Source organism: Bos grunniens, chromosome 8, assembly GCF_055505025.1.
Source record: "Bos grunniens cultivar Pamir isolate PY7600 chromosome 8, Bosgru_T2T1.0, whole genome shotgun sequence".
NCBI lineage: Eukaryota > Metazoa > Chordata > Mammalia > Artiodactyla > Bovidae > Bos > Bos grunniens.
The window spans coordinates 103,134,900-103,155,330 of record NC_141172.1 but is presented as its reverse complement, the minus strand read 5'-3'; the positions used below and the strand labels follow the sequence as shown (position 1 = coordinate 103,155,330).

The 20,431-nt window shown below is 52.0% G+C and overlaps 2 protein-coding genes across 7 annotated transcripts in view; one reads left to right on the top strand and one right to left on the bottom strand.

Moving 5' to 3' along the window:
• The window catches only part of AKNA (AT-hook transcription factor), a 58,897-nt gene extending 47,481 nt beyond the window's left edge, over positions 1-11,416 (top strand). For 5 of the 6 annotated variants that reach the window (XM_086413859.1, XM_086413860.1, XM_086413858.1 and 2 more), the window contains 7 exons: positions 907-1,083; positions 1,724-1,839; positions 2,501-2,647; positions 4,923-5,018; positions 5,995-6,111; positions 6,389-6,581; positions 10,250-11,416. In XM_086413859.1, coding sequence (XP_086269985.1) covers positions 907-1,083; positions 1,724-1,839; positions 2,501-2,647; positions 4,923-5,018; positions 5,995-6,111; positions 6,389-6,581; positions 10,250-10,511 — 1,108 coding nt within the window. In that variant the 3' untranslated portion in view covers positions 10,512-11,416. Of the gene's footprint in view, positions 1-718; positions 1,084-1,723; positions 1,840-2,500; positions 2,648-4,922; positions 5,019-5,994; positions 6,112-6,388; positions 6,582-10,249 lie in introns of all 6 variants that reach the window. The other variant, XR_015168748.1, reaches the window with a different exon arrangement.
• Positions 11,417-13,540: 2,124 nt separating this feature from the next.
• LOC147367855 (alpha-1-acid glycoprotein) lies at positions 13,541-17,011 on the bottom strand. The gene is made up of 6 exons (XM_086413856.1): positions 16,860-17,011; positions 16,333-16,475; positions 15,988-16,058; positions 15,106-15,213; positions 14,860-14,963; positions 13,541-13,711 (listed from the first exon to the last, which is right to left on the bottom strand). The coding sequence occupies exons 1-6, from the start codon at positions 16,974-16,976 to the stop codon at positions 13,646-13,648; spliced, it is 609 nt and encodes a 202-aa protein (XP_086269982.1). The 5' UTR covers positions 16,977-17,011; the 3' UTR covers positions 13,541-13,645.
• Between the last annotated feature and the right edge of the window lie 3,420 nt (positions 17,012-20,431).

The window sequence follows — 20,431 nt, the reverse complement described above, 5'->3', positions numbered from 1 at the left end:
AGTGACAGTCCCTGAGCATCTATGAGGTATGAGGCTCTCAGGCGCTGTGAGATGGGGAGGTCTGCTTGGCCGCCAGGCGCTCTCCATCTGCGTCGGGAGAGAGACAGACAGACAAGCATTTTCTGCCTGGAGCGGAGTGCTGGGCTTGAGCAATTTAGGAAAGGTTTAGGAGATCCCTGTAGGGAGGGGCACTAAGCAAGGGCGGGGAGGAAGCAGGCCTGGAGACACAGTCAGGGTCTCTAGAGACAGATGTAGAGGAAGGGGAGGGCAGTCCAGGGCCTGAGGCAGATCCGAACTGAAAGTTTTTGTTTTGCTTAGGCCGCACTATGTGGCCTGTGGGATCTTAGGTCCCTGCCCAGGGACTGAACCTCTGCCCCCTGCATTGGGAGTGTGGAATCTTAACCACTCGACTGCCAGGGAAGTCCCAGAATTGAAATTTTGAAGTGCAGCTTTAGCCAATGCCCTCTTTACTCATCAGAGGATGAGATGGTTGGATGGCATCACTGACTCAATGGACAGGAGTTTGAGCAAGCTCCGAGATGGTAAAGGACAGGGAAGCCTGGCGTGCTGCACACAACTGAGTGACTCTCTCTCCTCTGCATCCTCATCTCAATCTTGAAAATTTGTCACTGGTATTTCAGAATAGCTACTCAGAGGCCCTGCATGCTAGGTTGGGTAAACCTCAAAGAAAGTTCTGCTTTGCTCACCAAATGTGCAGGGACATGAACTCAGAGAGCTGTTTAGATATGCAGCGAGGAAAGCCGACACTCAAGGGAGTTCAAGATCCCCTGACAGCAGAGTCAGACCGTGCTTGCTGGGAAGGGACAGAGACCTGGCACCCAGCGAGCGGCTGCCCTGTGTTCATCGTGCGCCTGTTCTTCGTTCCCGTCTCCACCCCCACCCCAGCCAGGCCATCCGAGAGCTGCAGGATGAGGTCTCCCGGCTCCGTCTGAGGCTGGAGGACAGCCTCCACCAGCACCCCCAGGGCCGCCCCACGCGCTCAGTGTCCAGCTGCGACCGCCCCACCCGGGCCCGGGAGCGGTCAGGGGACTCCTCAGCCGCTTGGAGCTCCCATTACGGCAGGTAGGTGACCCCCACGTTCCTGCCCCCGTGCCTTGGTGGGAGCTGCAGAAGGCAGAGTTAGCTGGTCTCTGGCTGTCCCCTGACATGTGGGCTTGGGCACAGTCATCCCCCTCTCTCACTTACTCATTCACGCTTAGACTTTTTTTTTACCATGTCATATTTAATGCATAAAAGAATAGACTTGAACACATGTGTTACTAATAAAGCATGATACAGTGAATGTCCCCAAACTCATCTCCCAAGTGAAGAGCTAGAACATTCGCAGGACACTCACCCTCTCATGCACTCACTCCGCAGCTGCTCACCTATGATGACTTATAAAATCATCTCTAACTTCTGAGTGTCCCTATCGGGGGGTACTAGGTTAAGGTTTTCAAAGGACACTGTCTCATCACTTCTTCCCACGACACTTTGAAGTAATCGCGCCTATATCCCCATTTGACAGATGAGGAAACTGAGGGTCAGAGAGGCTCAGAGCCATCTTCTGTGGGTCTGACTCCAGAGTCTTTGCTTTTGACTTTGATGTTCTCCTCTTTCCTTATGTTATAAGCATTTCTCTGGGTTGGCCTTCTCACTGATCGTCTTTAAAGGCTGCATAAAACCGCATCCAGTGACATCATCGCTCTCTCTCTTTCGCTAGCAAATCCACGGAGAGGTCGTCTGGTGAGCCTGGGGGTGCCGAGCAAGCTGTCCCCGCCGGAAGGCGGCGAGCCAGGTCCTCCTCGGTGCCTCGGGAGGAGCCTCGACTGTCCCTGAGTAAGTGACCACCTGCCAGGACTGACTTTTGGAGGCCACAGTCTGGGCATGTTGGCTCAGGAGTCAGGGGCCACAGCAGCCACCCTCGAGGAAACCCAAGGAAGGTTTTGGGGCATCTTTGTCAGGCAGTCGTAGTGCTCTGAAGTGCCACGTGCTTCCAGTGGCAGCCGCAGCGTGCTGTGCCCCGGCTCTGTGCTGCAGTTTCTGTAAGGGCTTCAAGCGTATGTGTCATCTTGCTTCGTCTTCACTGCAGGGTGGATCGAATCATCCACCTTCTGCAGATCAGGACGCCAAAGCCCGAAAGCACAGGGGACTTGCCTGGAGGAGCATGGCTCTGAAGTCGGTGGCCCCAGCTCACGTCCTCCCAGCTGTGTGGCCTTGCCAGCTTGTGTACCTGCCCTGTGCAGTTAAGGGGCCAGCTAACAGTGCAGTGATCACAGTGTCCACTCCTGGGGCTGCTGCGAGGGTGCGTGACAGGGAGCATGCAAAGCACTTAGCACAGGGTCAGGGGTCCGGGTGTGTCGGCTGTGATTACTAAGGGGCCGGGGGAAGGGGAGCTGTAGGCTTAAAATCCCAGAGCCTCTGGACTCGTGATCTGCCCAATCCCTTAGCTACGTGTCCCCCATCTCCTCCCCCTCTCATGCCCCTCTTTCCACCCCAGGTTCCGAATCTGAGCCAGCCTCCCCCAGATTGTTCTCTGAGAGGGGCAGGACCACCGAGAACAGTCCGCAGGCCGCTCGGGATGGAACAAAAGGAGTGAGTAGCACCGGACGGCCCAACAGGGTCACCTTCCGAGGCCAATACACAGGTGAGCCAGGAGGGGGCGCTGGAGGTGCACAGTCCCCAGGTGGTCGCTTCCATGTAGCCAGTGGGCCATTGAAATATTGTCTTTTTCTGAGTTCTGTGATACAAAAACATCAGGGAGCATTGTCTCTGTGAATCTGGGTGTGTTTGTCCATGAATTCACTCAGCAAACAGTTTCTGAGACCTCCGCTTTTTCGGGGCCTGTGCTGGGTTCAGAGAAAGTCCACTCAGCTGGTCAGTCATGAAGCGGGTTATGAAGAGCTTGCTGCTTGCGGGACCTGGGTGACAGTGAACACAGAATCACTTCCTCCTGGCCTTCCATTAAGGTTGTGATTCCCCAGGGGGCACCCAGCACATAGCCTGTGGTGACACATAGTAGGATTTCAAAGTGCATTATATTAAATATAACCTAGCTTCCCAGGTGGCTCAGTGGTCAAGAATCTGCCTGCCAATTCAGGAGACATGGGAGATGTGGGTTTGATCCCTGGGTTGGGAAGATCCCCTGGAGTTCAGTTCAGTTACTTCAGTCGCTCAGTCGTGTCCGACTCTTTGTGACCCCATGGACTGCAGCACACCAGGCCTCCCCGTCCATCACCAACTTCCAGAGTTTACTCAAACTCATGTCCATGGAGTCTGTGATGCCATCCAACCATCTCATCCTCTGTTGTCCCCTTCTCCTGCCTTCAATCTTTCCCAGCATCAGGATCTTTTCAAATGAGTCAGTTCTTCACATCAGGTGGCCAAAGTATTGGAGTTTCAGCTTCAGCATCAGTCCTTCCAATGACTATTCAGGACTGATTTCCTTTAGGATGGACTGGTTGGATCTCCTTGCTGTCTAAGGGACTCTCAAGAGTCTTTTCCAACACCACAGTTCAAAAACATCAATTCTTCGGCGCTCAGCTTTCTTTATAGTCCAACTTTCACATCCATACTCGACCACTGGAAAAACCACAGCTTTGACTAAATGGATCTTTGTTGGCAAAGATCTCTGCTTTTTAATATGCTGTCTAGGTTGGTCATAACTTACTTCCAAGGAGCAAGCATCTTTTAATTTCATGGCTGCAGTCCCCATCTGCAGTGATTTTGGAGCCCCCCAAAATAAAGTCTGTCACTGTTTCCCCATCTATTTGCCATGAAATGATGGGACCTATTCCCCTGGAGTAGGAAATGGCAATCCATTCCAGTGTTCTTGCCTGAAAAATCCCATGGACAGAGGAGCCTGAGGGGCTACAGTCCCTAGGGTCACAAAGAGTCGGACATGACAAAGCATGCCCACAGGTCAAATATTAAATATGGATGTGGTTCCTAGTTTCATGAATCTGACTGCACAGCAGAGAAGGCAGTAACAAATAAGCAATTATAGTAAGCATGTAAATTGCAGTAAGTAAATTACAGACTTGGCTCTCACCCATGTATCGCTGGGAAGGAGGGCGGTTAACCTCAGATCCAGAAGGCTAAGTGATGCAGACAAAGCAGGAAATGAGACACACATCTCCCAACGGAGCAAATAGACACTGAGGTTTAGAAGTCAAAACAACAGCGTGTCCAGGGTCCCCAGTGCAACACACACGGAGTATAAAGTGAAGACCCTGCATGGCAGAGGACAGAGAAAAAAATAATCAGGCATCATCCCCAAGGTCTTATGTGAGACTCAGGGATGGATAAGGCAGGGAATAGTGGAGCTGAGTGCAGACCCAAGAGTCTGTCCGATTTTTTGATAACCTTAAGGACCTGACATCTGCGGAATGCAGGGCAGAGTACATGGATACAGCCCCCCTCGGTCCTCCCAACAAGCCTGTGAAACCCACAGTATGACTCTCCCCATTTCCCAGCCACTTGAATCACAGAGAAAACACCACTGACTCCATGCCCAAGCCATTCTAATCCTAACGAGCAAGCTGGGGTCTGGGGAGTACCGTCATGCTTTGTCATTGCTTATCCTGTCTTTCTGCCTGCTTTCCAGTCCTGACTGAGCCTGGGTTTGCTGATTTTTTTCCGTATGTCAAGAACTAGGCAGTTGGTTCCAATAGGATCTGAGATGAAACAGGAGTCTGGAAAGGGCTTACAATAAACAGACAGATAAATGTGTTTTATCTATATATGTATATGTACATGCACACTTATGTATCTACATATTTATGCACACGTTGTGTGTGCATGAAGAAAAGATTGAGAGGGAGACTGTTAAACCATCTGGAGGAAGAAGAGAGATTTGTATTCTAAATCATCTCCAGTTCTGTATCCATGCACAGCTGATACTGTTCTGGTTTCTTCCCCAGGCCAGGAGTACTATGTTCTGACCCCCAAGACTGTCCCAAGAAGCAGTGTCCCAGTCTCCTGTCCCCACTGCCGACCCCCTAGGATGGAGGATCCAGGTAGGGGGTGGTACCTGGAGAAGCAGCCAGGGCCGTAAGGCTGCAGCTTCTTGCCCCTGGCTGGGGGGCAGGGGTGCAGTTGGGCCGGACATAGACTGCCCTGAGCCCAGTGGCAGGTCAAGGTGCAGACGGGAGCAGGACTTTTCTGGACTTCTCAACTTTCCCAGAGTGCCCTGCCCTCACACCTATTTCTCCAGGTGCTTTGCCTGAAGCCACTCTCCTTCTCCTTGACGTGGAGAAACCATGAACATGATTTCAGAAGTTCCTGATGCGGGGAGGGATGTGAGCAGCAGGCAGGCTGGCAGCGATGATTATCTTGTCTCCCCTCTGTCTACCTTCCGCCCTCCCCACCTTCTCCCCCAAACCCAAGGGTTTAGGGGAAGAGTAGTCGGGGGAGCAGTGGCCTGAGAACATGGACACCAAGTTCTAGTCCCGGTTCTGCCACTGACATGCTGTGTGACATCAGACAAGTTCCTTAACTTCTCTGAGCCTTGGGCTCCACACCTCTAATGGAAGGTTTGGAGATGGTCTCTGAGGCTCTTTCAAGCAATGATGCTGATAGTGCTGTCGTTTATTAAGCCCTTACTTAGCAACATGATGAGGCTTTTACAAGCATGATCCTCACAACCCTAGGAAGTAGGTTTTGTCCATTTTATTACCATTCCCATGAGTGAAGAAACTGAGGCTCAGAGAGGGCAAGTGACTTGCCGAAGCACACACAGCTCACAAGTGGTAGACCCAGCTAGTTCAGTGGCTTGTTGGATTCAATCAATCAATAAATGAAGACTCTGAGCAGAGGGCCTGGCTCATGAGATGCCTCTTACTGTCATGGTAACCATCAGTATTATTGCCCAGTGGAGGCAGCTTGTCTCCTCTGCAGGGGTCCCTGAGAGGAGCTCAGTGCTGCGGGAGGCCTGTGGCGGGGCCTGGTGACTCAGACATCGTCCTCTCCTGACCTCCCTGCCTCCTCTTCCAGGTGATGCTGTCACCAGGGACCCCCTGGGACCGTCTCGCAGTGAGACCTTGCGATGTCCCCTGTGTAGTCAAGTTGGGTCCCCCTCTGAGGGGGATGGCCCAGACTCAGCCACCTCTGGTAGGACTGATGCTCTGTCTCTTTCCGTCTGCTCCCCTGGATTTGGGTTTGGGGCCCTGGGAGGGGGTTTACCCGGGAAATGACTCAGCAGCAGCAGCAGCAGCAGCTCGCCCAATCTGGGGTGGAGCAAACTGGATGAGAGCTGGCTTCCCAAAGCGAGGCACTCCCTGCGTGGCCAGCCCCCGCTCCAGTGGGGTTGGCGGGGCTGGGGGCCCTCTGTTCTCTGCCAGATCTTCCCAGGTTGTGAGACTGTGTCTCTGTTGTCCCTCCCTGACAGCGCCAGAAAAGGCCGCCAGCAGCAGAAATGCGCCTTCAACGTCCAGCCCCAAGCAGAGGAGCAAGCGGGCAGGGTCGCCGCCCCGGCCACCTCCTGGACTGTGGTATCTGGCTGTTGCACCCTCGGCACCAGCCCCTCCTGCCTTTGCCTACATCTCCTCGGTTCCCGTCCTGCCTTATCCATCAGCCACTGTGTAAGAACCTTCCCTCCCAGCCCTCCTTGCCTGTTTGAATCGCTTAATAGTTAGCATTCAGCCCTGAGCTGGGTAGCTGAGAACTCAGCACTGAGTACTCGTGTGTTTCTCCCCAACACTTGTGTAGTCACTCAACAAACCTTGAATGCTCCCTGGGTGCCAGGGAGACTGCTTGACCCTGGGGACCCAACAGTGAAGGAGCCTGGCAGAGGGCATTGCCCTCATGGGGACTTAGAACCCTAATCATCTCCCATTTCCTTGTGAGTCTTCTTAGCAAGCAACCAATACCCTCACTTAAAAAAAAATAGACTTTATTTTTAGAACAGTTTTAGATTTATAGAGAAAAGGAACAGATAAGACAGAGAGTTCTCATATACACCCCAAACACAGTCTCCTCTAATACGACCATCTTACCTTGATATGGTAACCTTCCCAAGTAGCAGAGTGGTAAAGAACCTGCCTGCCAGTGCAGGAGATGCAAGAGACTTGGATCAATCCCCGGGTTAGGAAGATCCCCTGGAGAAGGAAATGGCAACCCACTCCAGTATTCTTGCCTGGAAAATTCCATGGACAGAGGAGCCTGGTGGGCTACAGTCCATGGGGTCGCAGAGTCGGATGCAACGGGGCAGCTGACACACACACACACACCTTGACATGGTCCGTGTGTGGTTAGTGAACCGTTATTAATACATGGTTATTAAATGTAGTCCACAGTTTGCTTCGGCGTCTTCAGTGTTCTCCTGAAGTCCTTTTTCTGTTCCAGGATCCGCCGCCCCAAGGAACCACATGCATGTACTTGTCACATCTCCCAGTCTCCTCCTGGCTGACAGTTTCTCAGACTTTCCTTGCTCCCAATGGTCTTGCCAGTTCAGAGGCACACCAGTCTGGTCCATGGTAGGATGAGCAATCGCTGTTTACATGTTACATTCGGATGTAACATCAGTTAAGACAAAAGACACAGGAGTCGAGGTGAAAAAGGCTTAGGTTTTAGAATCAGAGCTGCACTGGAATCCTGTCTGCCATTTATGATTGCTGTGGCCTTGGTAAAGCTACTTCCTCTCTGAGCCTGTCTCCCTCTCTGTTAAATGGGGTCAGAGTCTCGGTCGCATACAGTTTGTATGAGGATTAGATGAGGCAGGTGGCATGAGATGTCTGTGGAGTTTGTAGTGCATGCTGGCACATGCTCTTTGCTGAATAAATGGCAGCTGTGCCATCGCCGTGGATGCTGCCACCGTTCAGTATTGTTGTCAGTAAGGAGAGAAATGAGGGAAGGTGCTTTCAACAAGACAGGATTGTGCAGGGAATAAAAGCCCAGACCCTGGAATTAGGAGATTTGTCTTCTGCAGACTGTTGTCAGCTTGTTCTATACCGGTTTCCTTCACTTTAAAATAAGTGGGTCAGGGCGGCCAGTAACCATAGTGCTTCTAATACTACTTAAATTGGGACTGATGACACTACATTCCTCCAGCGGCCAGTCAAGCAGGACTGAATATGCTCAGTGGTTGCGGCTGGGAAAGCCTTAGAAAGCTGAGTGGGCCTGTGCAGCCACCTGCTGGCCAGCCGCCTTATAACCTCTGAACTAGAGGCTTTCTAGTCCGGCTTTCTAGTTTCTAGCAAATTTTTCGGTTTAGTGGGGTTTTCTGGTTGTTGCTTGTTCTGTTCTGTAGCATCTTCCCTATGGGGAATTCGGGGTAACTTTCAGGTCAGTCTGGTCATCAAATTATCAGAAGGCAGGGGTGTGTGGGAATCCAGTAGTTACACCAGCTCGTCTGTCCCTAAAGGAGAGAACTGGGTTCAAGAAGCCCATTCATTCATTCGGTTCAGATGATATGTATCAGGATCTCCTGGGAACTAATTAGCTATGGGTTTAAATCGAGTACTGCCCCAGCCCCCTGATTCTGGGAGAATCCTCAGTAGCTGTTATTTATAGGGCACCAAGGCGATGGCACCCCACTCCAGTACTCTTGCCTGGAAAATCCCATGGACGGAGGAGCCTGGTGGGCTGCAGTCCATGGGGTTGCGAAGAGTTGGACACGACTGAGCGACTTCCCTTTCACTTTTCACTTTCATGCATTGGAGAAGGAAATGGCAACCCACTCCAGTGTTCTTGCCTGGAGAATCCCAGGCTGCTGTCTATGGGGTCGCACAGAGTCGGACACAACTGAAGTGACTTAGCAGCAGCAGACATACAGAGCTTTTTACCTGAGTTTTCCTATTGGCTGTACCCTGGGAGGTAGCTAAGTGTGGTTGTTTTCTGGGGGAAATGGAGCCCTTGAAAGTGAAGTAGCTTGTTCATGGTCATGCGGGCGGCCAAGAGGAATGACCAGGATTTGGGGCAGGCTTCTGCATCCCTTAGCTTCTCTGAGCATCACTTCACTCATCTGTAAAATAAGCATAAAAGTGCCTACGAAATAAATGAGATAGTGCTAGTAAAGCACTTATCTCAGAGTCTGGCCTGTGGGTACCAAGGATGAAGATTCCAGTCCTGGGCTAGGCACTGCGTCTAACTGTTGAGCAACAGTCAACTGCCTTCCAAACCAGCGACACCGTTTCACATTCCCACCAGCAGTGTGTGAGGGTTCCAGTCTCTCACGTCCTCTCACAAAACTCACTGCTATCTGTCTTTGGTTTTAGCCAACCCCAGTGGGTGGGGAGTGTGTGAAGTGGCATCTCGTGTAGATTTGATTTGCATTTCCCTGATGGCTAATGATATTGAGCATCTTTTCATGTGCTTGTTGGCCATCTGTTTATCTTGTTTGGAGAGACATCTGTTCAGATCCTAGCATAGCACACTGTGCAATAATGCAAATTAGAAAGTGAAGGATCAGCAGTAAGACTGGAGTTTACCACATGCCAAGCAACACACCAGCGAATGTCTCCAGCCAAGTCTTCCTAAACCCATTCCTGCTCCATTTAGGCAAAACGCTTCGTTGTCCCCATCTTTCACTTTGTCCCCCTCTACACACTGTATTCCATGTCACAGGTGCCACCGCTTCTTGCTCAGCACTAGTTTCCTTGAACCCTAAACTTGGGCATCTTTGGATGAATGCAGGAGTCACTTCTTGGGGAAATCTGTGCTTCATTTCGTGGCTCCTCTGCCCATTTCCCCCAGGACTTCTAAACAACACCCCCACATTCCCGCAGGACTGGGCTGGGAAGGACGCACATCCACCCCCTGCTCTGGGTGAGAGGTGCCAGACCATCGCACTCCTGCAGAATCCTAATTGTTATTGTCACACCTCTCTGTCACTCCACACCTCACAAATAGGACTCCACGCATTACCTGCATTACCTCTCTGGTGAAGGAGGCTTGCTCCAGAACCTGGGGTGGTCCTGGTCTCCCTGAGACCAGGCGTCCAGACTAGACGCTCCAGGAAGGCAGCAGGCAGGGTTGTTCATTCACCATGGTAACCACAGGCCCCAGCACACCAGTCGGTACTTAGTATAAGGTCAGTACGTATTTATTCAATGAATGGATAGATGGCACTGACTGCTTTCGAGCACTGTTCCGGCTTCATCCCTCCAACACATCCCTTGGCGGGGGATATTTTTCCCATTTTGGAGATGAAGAAACCGAGACTCAGAATGTAGGGGCCAAGGACCAAGCCGGGCCTGAGGCGCCCCAAGGCGTCTCCGTGGTCAGGGAACTCACCCATCTCTCCCCGCAGGTACTACGCGCCGCCAGCACCTACCTCAGCCCCCTCAGTCCGAGCAGCCGCCGAGTGGCCCCCCGCAGCCTGCTCCCGGCCGGCCCGGGGATCCCGGCACTCCGTCCAGCTGGACCTGAAGGACCTGGAGGAGCTCAACAAGGCCCTGAGCCGGGCGGTCGAGGCTGCCGAGAGCGTCCGCTCCACCACCCAGCACATGAGCCGCTCGCTGTCGGCCGAGCTGCGCCAGGCCCGCAGCCTGCGGGGCTCCTGCCTCTTCTGACTGCGCTCGAGGCTCAGGGACACGTGGCGGGCAGGGGGCTGGCAGTCGCCCCCCGCCCCAGGCCAGAGGGCGCTGAGCCACTCCCAGAGGCCCCACAGACACTCACGAGGAAGGCTCCCTCCGCCCCGGGCCCTGCCTTCTCAGCCTCCGTGCTTCCAAAACGGAACAAGTGGCAGTGGGTGACTCAGAGAAGCCACTTCCTAGCCCTGAAGGAGGTTGAGGCTGGGACTGAGGCCACCCTCTGCCCAGACGCCATCTCTGGGAGGCCCCTGGCCTGCACGCGTCCATCTCCAGCTAATAATATGTATTTTATATATGATGGACAGGTTTTTTTTTTTTTTTTTCTTTAACTGAGGCATTTTTCTGGCCTTGAATCCTTCTTAGGAGGCCAGATAAGAGGGGACGGGGCCAGGGTCTCTGGTGAAAACTTGTCCCCCACCTGTGACCAGCCACTCCAGAGTAGGCGTCTCTGGGAAGAACGTGGCCGGGGACTTTCCTTCTGGTGACTGGTGGTCGGTCTGTGGGGTACTTTGAGGCCATTGGAATATCTTAGAAGCACCCAGCTTCCCCATGGTCAAGCAGCCTTTCCCACAGGCTTGCTGCGATGGAGACACCCCACTGGGGGCCCCGGAAAGTCGTCTACCACGGTCCTGCCTCAGTACCTCATGCCGAGACCCCTGGCTCTCCCCTCGGACTCCTGTGGAACTGGGCCAGTGGCCAGCTTCCTGCCAGCTCCCGGTGTGTGCCCCTGAGGCCAGGCCATCTGCTCCCCAACCCTGTAGCAGCTCAGACCTCAGCTTTTCTGGAATGTGTGTGCATCACTGATATTTGTATATTTGGGGCATTAAAAAAATCTATTTTCGTTATGAGAGCAAATAAATAAGAGTGAATATTGATCTTTAAAATTGTTTTATGTGTATTTTTTGGCCATGCCACGTGGCACGCGGGATCTTAGTTCCCTGACCAGGACTGAACCCGCGCCCCCTGTAGTGGCAGCATGGAGTCCTAACACTGGCTTGCCATGGAAGTCCTACATAGTAATCTTAAGAAATGGAGGTCAAAGAACACCCCAAACATTCGCAAACCCACCCACGTCTGTGGTATATGTCATCCACTTATGGTTTCTAAGGTCACGTTAGGGGACAAAAGACTCAGTGCTGAGCGGAGCCCTCTCCCGGAGGGCAGGTTGGGCGCGCATTTCCAGACTCGACCTGCCTGCCTCTTGGCGCCATCTGTTTCTCCAACTTTACCCGCTCAGAACCGTGAAGCTTTCTACCGGATGGGGCTGCGAGGAGAGGCCATCTGGCCAAGCCTCTCTTGTGAGACATTGTGAGCAAATTGGTGTCTGGGTGAGCATGCACCTGGACTCTCTTTCCAGTGCTCCTTTTGACACCAAACAACAGCTGCTATTTACTGAGTGTCTCCTAGATGCCAATCCTTGAGCTAAGTGTGCCCCCATTTTATTGATGAGGAGACCGAGGTTCCATCTACTGGAACTTGCGATGGTCCGACTCCAAAGTCCGTGTTCTTTGTAACTGTTTTATTCTCCCTAAACCTCCATGACATTTTCTCCCTGACTCCTGCTTCCTCTTCCCTTGGCCTTTTCTTCAGTCTTTCCCACCTCTCATCTCACTTGCTTCTCTGGAACCCATTTCGATTTCATTTTTCAGCTGATCCTTCTCAGGAGAGTTGACAATGGCATCTTGCTGAGAAGAAGGATTTCTTGTAGGTTCTGAGCCTCCAGGCCCACACCGTCATGGGACGTGGATGGGAAGGCGGAGCCCAAGGTGGGGACCCAGGGCAGTGTCTCCAGCCTCACTGCCCCAGGCACAGCAGGGCTGCAGCTTTGGACAAAGGATGCTGGAGTCTTGGGGGTGTGGCTCTTTGGAGGATGCAGGTGTGTGAGCCACAGGACTGGGTTTCAGGAGCGAGGGTTGTGGTCCTCTCACTCCAGATGGCTTAGGACCTGTGTACACAGAACACTTGAATTATTCAGTCCAACTTCTCTGCCACGTGCATCATGCTGCTTCTCTCCTGTGACCACATATCGCAGAACGCTTGGGTCTGGAAGGAGAACAGCCTTCTTTTATATTTTTTTAATGTTTATCTATTTATTTGGCTGCACCGGGGCCTTAGTTGCTACACATGGGATCTTTGTTGTTGCATGTGGGATCAGTTCCTGACCAGGGATTGAGCCCAGGCCCCCTGCGTTGGGAGCATGGAGCCTTAGCCGCTGGACCACCAGGGAAGTCCCAGACACCAGCCTTCCTTGCTCAGCTCCTGGCTTCAGACTCAGTCCTCTTTGCACCTCTAAGTGGGTCTGCCTTGGACATGGCTCCATGGCAAGAGCTCCGATCACTGTAAGTTGTCTGGATTTGAGAGACCCTCCTTACCCTTAGGTGTCCTTTCTTCCTTCTGGGTGACAGGCAGGCACTCTGGGGACACCTCAAGGAGACACACAGCCCCTCTGGCCTGGCCCCGAGTCCCCTGAGCCTCCATCCAGCCCCTGCCCTGGCCCAGGCACCTGCCTCTTCCAGGATGCTCAGGAAGACTCCGAGCCGGTCTCCCTGCCTCCTGCTTTGCCCCTCCCAACTCACCTCCCCAGATGGCCAGGGTGACATCTATTAATAAAGGACGGACCCTGGTGCTTGGCACCACACTCCTGAGTCTTCACCACCCTCTATCTACCTGACCTCCTGCTCATGGTCCTCTGCCTCGATATTCCTTAAACAGATCTTTGGCTTCAGTGGGAACAGCAGGTGCTATCAAGCTCTAATCTTTCTAGAGTGGTTCAGGCGCCCCTTCCAGGTAGCCTTCCCAGACTTCCCCACTAGAAGGAACCTTCCCCGTGCTGGGCTCCCAGGGCACTCAGTGCATATGGCTGTCCATTCTGGCACAGGTGCTGGGGACCACAGCAAGGGCTTTTCCATCCAGGGATCCACTCAGGGCATCTGATCAGCCAGGGCTGACCTCAGTTGACTCAGGCGGGCACATGAATGAATGAATGAACGCTCGAAGGACAACCTGACTGCACCGAAACAAACTTTATTGATGCAACCGAGGGAACTGAGTTACAAACAGTGAGCAGGGGGCTGCGGGTGGGCCCTCGTAGCCCCCAGGATCCTGGCCCAATACTAGGACGCTTCTGTCTCCTTCTTCCTTTCCTCCTCATGCTGCTTCTCCAGCGGCCCACACGCATCCTAGTGGGAGAAGACAGCACATGGCCAGGGAAGGGTGGGCTGGGCTGGGCAGGAGGCAAGGCCGAGTGAGCTCAGGAGACCGACAGGCCAGGCCTGGCAGCGGGCACGGAGCGGGGGTGAGGGGAGGGGTCGGCCAGAAAGAGACTCTGGGTCTTTGGAGGGGAATGAGCTCTGGACTGTGGCACCAGCCCACGCAGGGCTCCGGCTGGGTGACCTTGGACAGGTTATTTTCTCTCTCCACATCTCAGCTTATTCACCACTGAAACAGAGGCTCAGACCCTCAACAACTGGCGTGTCTGAGCACTCATGCCCTGTCTGCCCTTCTGTTATCTCCTGGATTCCTCGCACTGTTTTGAAGATGGTGAGAGGGAGGTTCAGGGCAGCCTGGGGCCTGTCCCCCCAGCCAGCAGATGGGGGAGGTAGGCTGCTGGCCGCAGGAGCAACTCCAGTGCCTGTGTTCATAAGCTCTTTTCCGCGGTTCCCAAAAATGGGGGGCGGTGATTTGCGCCACTGGTGGTCATGGGAAATGACCTTCAGTGGCAGGCAGATGGAGATGTTTTTATTTTAATAATCGTGATAGTATTCCACATATATCAAGAAAGGGTAGCCAGCTCATCAGCTCTGTGACTTCAGATAGTGCACAGGACAAGACCAAGTAAAGCCTTTCATTTAACAGATTTAAAGGAAAGCATTAAGAGGACACAGAAAATTCTCAGTTATAGCAAAAATCGGGACAGCGGTCCTAGACTTGCGGTTGGGGTGACTCCAAAACCATAAGACCTATTGCCCGTCACACAGGCATTAGAGGCCTGGGGCGTGGCAGGCAGCAGCTGTAAATGATCATTCCCTGTACATACAGGGAATTCTCTTCTCCGTTTGCTGCAACTTGGCTCTGCTCTTCCCCCACCCCCCCGTTAGGTTTTCCAGTCCCCCCACGGGCTCCAGGCATCCTCTCTGATTTTCCAGTGACTCTTCCCTCCTGGACACTCATCCATCCCCCGGAGGTCCTTCAGGGAAGCTGGTGCTTGATCAGGAGGTCCTGTCTCGCTGTGAAGCCTTGACAGACAGCTCCCCTCTCTAGGCCTCTGAGGCTGCCCAAGGTGGGGCCACCCTCAGGGTGAGCACTACCCCATCCTCCTTGCACTCACCTTCTTCTCGTCAGTGTATATGATTTCTGATTCCTGGATGCCTATGCACTTGATGACATCTAAGAACTCTTTCTTCTGCTCCTGGGTCACCTCCGGCTTATCAGCTACAAGAGGGAGCAAGGGGCCAGGTGGGGATGTGGGAGGCCTAAGAGGGAGGCCAGGAAGGGCTGGGGTTCTGGGGACCTAGCCCGGGGAGTGGTGGTCCTGGGATGAGGCTTGGGTGGAGTGGGGGTTTGGGACATCTACCATAGAAGGACACCCCCACGTTCTTTGTGCCATTCCAGGAGGCAGCAAGCATGAAGGTCCTGAAGTGCTTGCTGAGCAGCAGGTCAACAAAGTGTTCTTTGTCCGACTCTGAAAAAGAGAAGACTCTGGTGAGACCACAGGAAACCACATGCTTCCCATCTCATGGGCTAGGAACAGGGATGTGCCCAAGGCCACACAGCCAGTCCGGGAAGGCCAGGGGTTCCCTGGGGCCGCTGGTCCCTCATTCCTGCCGTGTGCCAGGCTCTGCATCGAGTGCCCTCCATGTGCACAATCTCAGGAGCCTCATGTGGACCGTGGTTGTCAAGGCCTTTATCTCCCCATTTTACAGATGAGGAAACCAGACTCAGACAGGAGCCCCGGGGCTGCAAAGTGACATCTGTTCCATTCCACCGGCTCCTACTGGGCACCCTCTTTGCAGTGTTAGTGTTAGTGGGACGTGGGTGAAGCCACTGCCTGCCCCATACAGGCTCCCTCCTTTAGCTCGCAGAAGATACGGAGTAACTGACTTGAGACGTAGGACTGGAGCCAGCCTGGGGTTTAGAGCCTAGTTCTAATTATAAGCTGTGTGACCTCAGGGAAACTCCTTGACATCTCAGTTTCTCTGTTTCCGCATCTGATCACTATGATGTCCTCCTAGGGTTGTTAGTGAGTATGAAGGGGATTAAATGTAAAGCACTTCGAACAGTGCCTGGCACAGAGCAAGAACTTGAAAATGCTGGCAGTTATTACTGATTATTTGCTGTGTGCAGGTACAAGGACCACAGAGATATAAGAAGTCCTCTGGGCCCCCTCCTTGAGGCTGAACAACCCACCATCTCCCCTCTCCACACAGCAGCCCTCCACCTGAAGGCTGGCTCTCACCAACTTTAGACAAGGTCCCATTCTGACAATAGATTTTTATGAAGCTGCAGTTGTAGACGCACTTGTCCGCACTATAGCCGGATAGAAGCGGGGAGAAAAACAGTAAGCGGTCAAAGAGAAGTGCTCGATCGCCCATCGCAGTCAATGAGTCAGATGACAATTAGAGTCAGCATCCCCTCCCTCCCCTCCCCGCCACGCTCCCCACCCCCCAACCCCCCCACCCCACCGCAGTTCCATCCATGGGAAGGCTGAGGCTGAGGCCAGGAGGAAAGTTGGACTCGCTTAAGGATTTTCTGCAGCTGGGAGTGAAAGCCAGAGGCTGGGGCTGGGGGTGTGGGCTCTCACATGGTCTGGTACTCTCTGGTGATCAGCTTGTCCTCTGCGTGCCTGGGCTCAAAGTAAAAGAAAGCCGCCTGGATTGCTCTAGCCGACTTATTGTACTCGGGGTTTCGGAAAGCGGAGCCAATATAAAACCACTTGCCAGAGAGCTGGGGAGAAGCCAGGAATTGGTGATGGAGCCAAATCCTTGATAGTTAGCTGGGATGAGACAGCAGATCTCTGTCCCCTTTTTGCAAACAAGGAGACTGGGGCTCCGGATGAGGAGTGATCATACAAGAGCTCACTCAGGGAACCAGGTATCTCCCCAAATGCCCCCCAGCCCCTGGGCAGCCCCTCCCCACCTAGGACAGAGTTGTTCCCTGCTGAGGGACCTTGCAAGGAGACATCTGAGTTTAGAGGCAGAGAAATGTCTCTGGAGCCTGGTCAAAATTTCAGCCCAGGCCCCAGGAGAGAAAAGGGAGGTATCAGGAGGGCAAAGGAAAGCCCAGGGAGGGAAGCAGCTGCCCATGGTGCTCAGGGAGTCAGGCACTTACCAAGTCCATGGTGGCATTGGTAATGGGCGCCACTGTCATCAGGTTGGCACACTCGGGGCTCTGGGCATCCAGCAGGGGAAGGAGGCTCAGGACAGCGAGAGCCCAAAGCAGTGCCATGCTAAGACCAGGAGACACCTGCAGCCAAGCAAGCTGGTGGTTGGAAGATGTCAGTGACTTTTAAAGGAGCTGTGGGCGGGTCCCTAGGACCCAGTTGTGACACAATCCGGCACTCTTGTGAAATGTTTTGCACAAATCCTTCTGTCCTTCCTGCAAAGCCAGCTGTAGGTAAATCTTGCAAGCCTGGGTCTAATTTGAGTCCCTAACCTGGAGGAGTTACCAGGGTCCAAAAGTTTGGACCCGAGTGGTACTAGTTAATGTGTTTAGATAATGATCGAGGGGCCTGTAAACAAAGTCCCCTGTTTTCATTGAATTCCTGTTCTATTAAGCACCAAGACTTAAAGGTAGTCAGTCAGTTCAGTCACTCAATCATGTCTGACTCTGCGACCCCATGGACTGCAGCATGCCAGGCCTCCCTGTCCATCACCAACTTCCGGAGTTTACTCAAACTCATGTCCATTGAGTCGGTGATGCCATCCAACCATCTCATCCTCTGTCGTCCCCTTCTTCTACCTTCAATCTTTCCCAGAATCAGGGTCTTTTCAAATGAGTCTTTGCATTTGGTGGCCAAAGTATTGGAGTTTCAGCTTCAACATCAGTCCTTCTAATGAACACCTAGGACTGATCTCCTTTAGGATGGACTGGTTGGATCTCCTTGCAGTCCAAGGGACTCTTAAGAGTCTTCTCCAACACCACAGTTCAAAAGCATCAATTCTTCAGTGCTCAGCTTCCTTTATAGTCCAACTCTCTTAAAGGAACCGCTGTAAATCAAGTGCTGAAGGCAACTTAGAGAGTGTGGTGTATATGGGAATGAGTGGGGGAGGGATTTAGGGGTAGGAGGTATGGGCAAACATGGGATCAGTCCCAAATGAGTGTGGGGACAGCTGTGAAACAACAAAAGTCCAGAGAGGCCCCAACTCAATCCTGGAGCAGGGACATTTCCAAAAGAAAGGGACCTCTAAGTTGAATGTCTATTTCCAGTATTGAGTGAGTGAGTGAAAGTCGCTCAGTTGTATCCGACTTTTTTCGACTCCGTGGACTATACAGTCCATGGAGTTCTCCAGGCCAGAATACTGGAGTGGGTAGCCATTCCCTTTTCCTGGGGATCTTCCCAACCCACGGATCGAACCCAGGTCTCCCACACTGCAGGCAGATTCTTTACCGTCTGAGCCACCAGGGAAGCAAATGTATTGGGTTGGCCAAAAAGTTCACTCGAGTTTTTCCCTAGGATGTTACAAGGGATGAATGAATATTTTGGCCTATCCGATACTACTTAAACCGCCTCTCAGAGAAGGCGATGGCACCCCACTCCAGTACTCTTGCCTGGAAAATCCCATGGACAGAGGAGCCTGGTAGGCTGCAGTCCAGGGGGTCCCAAAGAGTCGGACACGACTGAGCAACTTCACTTTCACTTTCATGCATTGGAGAAGGAAATGGCAACCCACTCCAGTGTTCTTGCCTGGAGAATCCCAGGGACCGGGGAGCCTGGTGGGCTGCTATCTATGGAGTCACACAGAGTCGGACACGACTGAAGCGACTTAGCAGCAGCAGCAGCAGCAACATCTAAAACAGGAAATGGTCCCTGTGTTTTCTCCACTCCCTGCTGGTTGATCAGGGAGCTTGCCTTTCTTTTTACCCATATGTTCCCAGTCCTGGAACAGTGCCCAGCAAGGAGCAGACATTCAGTATAAACCACGGAATAAATAATTCCTCTGCTCATTTGCATTTCTATGTGATGGAGTCAAATCTTTATTTGTATAAATAGATTCCAAAAATATTATTATGATAGGCTTACAATTTTGTATTCTTATTCATTTCATATATTTGCATAATTTTTCCTGTGTCAGTGTAGTCAGCGGTTGTAGTTTGAATGGATGAATAGTCTTCCATTCACTTCCTGGATTCTAATTTCCATAAACATGTCCTCTCTTTATACCTAGAGCATTTTATTTTATTTTTTTTCCCAACTTTATTAAGATGCAGTTGCCTATAGCATTTTAGATTGTAATTTTTCCTCTGAAGATATATCAGAGACCATCCAAATTTCTTTCAAGAGAAAGAAAAGCATATGTCTTTAAAAATACAAGACTTTAGTGATATTTAAAAGCTCTCCCCAATAAATAAAAATAAATAGCCCCCAAGCTACAAACAATTCAGTTATCTGTCAAAAGGAAAATGGAAAAACAAACTGTGTTATTTTTATACAATGGAATAACACTTAGCAACAAAAAAAGAATGAACTGCGGATATATACAACAACGTAAATGAATTCCAAAAACATGCTGAACAAAAGAAACCAGACTCAGGTTTCCCTGATGGTCCAGTGGTCGGGAGTCCACCTGCCAATTCAGGGAACATAGGTTCAACCCCTGGTCCAGAAGATCCCACATGCAGTGGGACAAGTGAGCCCGTGTGCCACAAGTACCGAGCTCACTCTCTAGAGCTTGTGCTCTGCAACAGTGAGGAGCCCGCACACCACAGGGAAGAGTAGCCCCTGCTCACTGCAACTGGAGAAAGCCCATGAATAGCAGCAAAGACCCAGTGCAGCCATCCCCCCCCCCCAAAAAAAAGAAAGGAGCTAGACTCAACAGCTCAGGGACTGGACTTCCTGGGTGGTCCAGTTGCTAAGACTCCATGCTCCTGATGAGCGGGCCCGGGTTCCATCCCTGGTCAGGGAACTAGATCCTACATGCCTCAGCTAAGAGTTCACTGGCCACGGAAAATCCCGCACGCTATAACTAAGATCCCAGCTGCTGCAGCTAACACTCGGTGCAGTCAAATAAATAAACATTAAAAAAAAAAAAAACTCACCCAGCACACAGACAGTGTGACTCCACTTATGTGAAGTTCTAGAACAGTCAAAACTAATCAGATCAGTGGTTGCCTTGGCAATTTGCCCAGGGACCCGAGAGAACTTTTTGAGGCAGATGACCATGTTCTCTATTTTCATTCTGGTGGTGGTTACACACGTATTGATATGTACATTTGTGAAACTCTTTGAGCTGGAAATTGAAAACGTGTGAATTTTGTTGTATGCTGTGCATGCTAAGTCGCTTCAGTCGTGTTCGATTCTTTGCGACCCCACGGACCTAGCCCACCAGGTTCCTCTGTCTATGCGATTCTCCAGGCAAGAACGCTGGAGTGGGTTGCCATGCCCTCCTCCAGGGGTCCTTCCCCACCCACGGATCAAACCCATGTCTCCAGTGACTCCTGCATTGCAGTGACTCCTGCTTTGCAGGGGGTTTCTTTTACCATAGAGCCACTGGGGAAGCCCTTATTGTATGCCTAGTATACCTCAATTAAGTTGACTAAAAAAAAAAAAATTCTCCCCCAAAAGAGAGAAAGCAAAACCATGACAAATCAAAAAGCACTAACAACCTTTAATGCTGTACTGATATGGCAATGCAGAAATGAGTCTCTCCCTCCACATCCTTGTCAGAACTAGAATTTCCCTT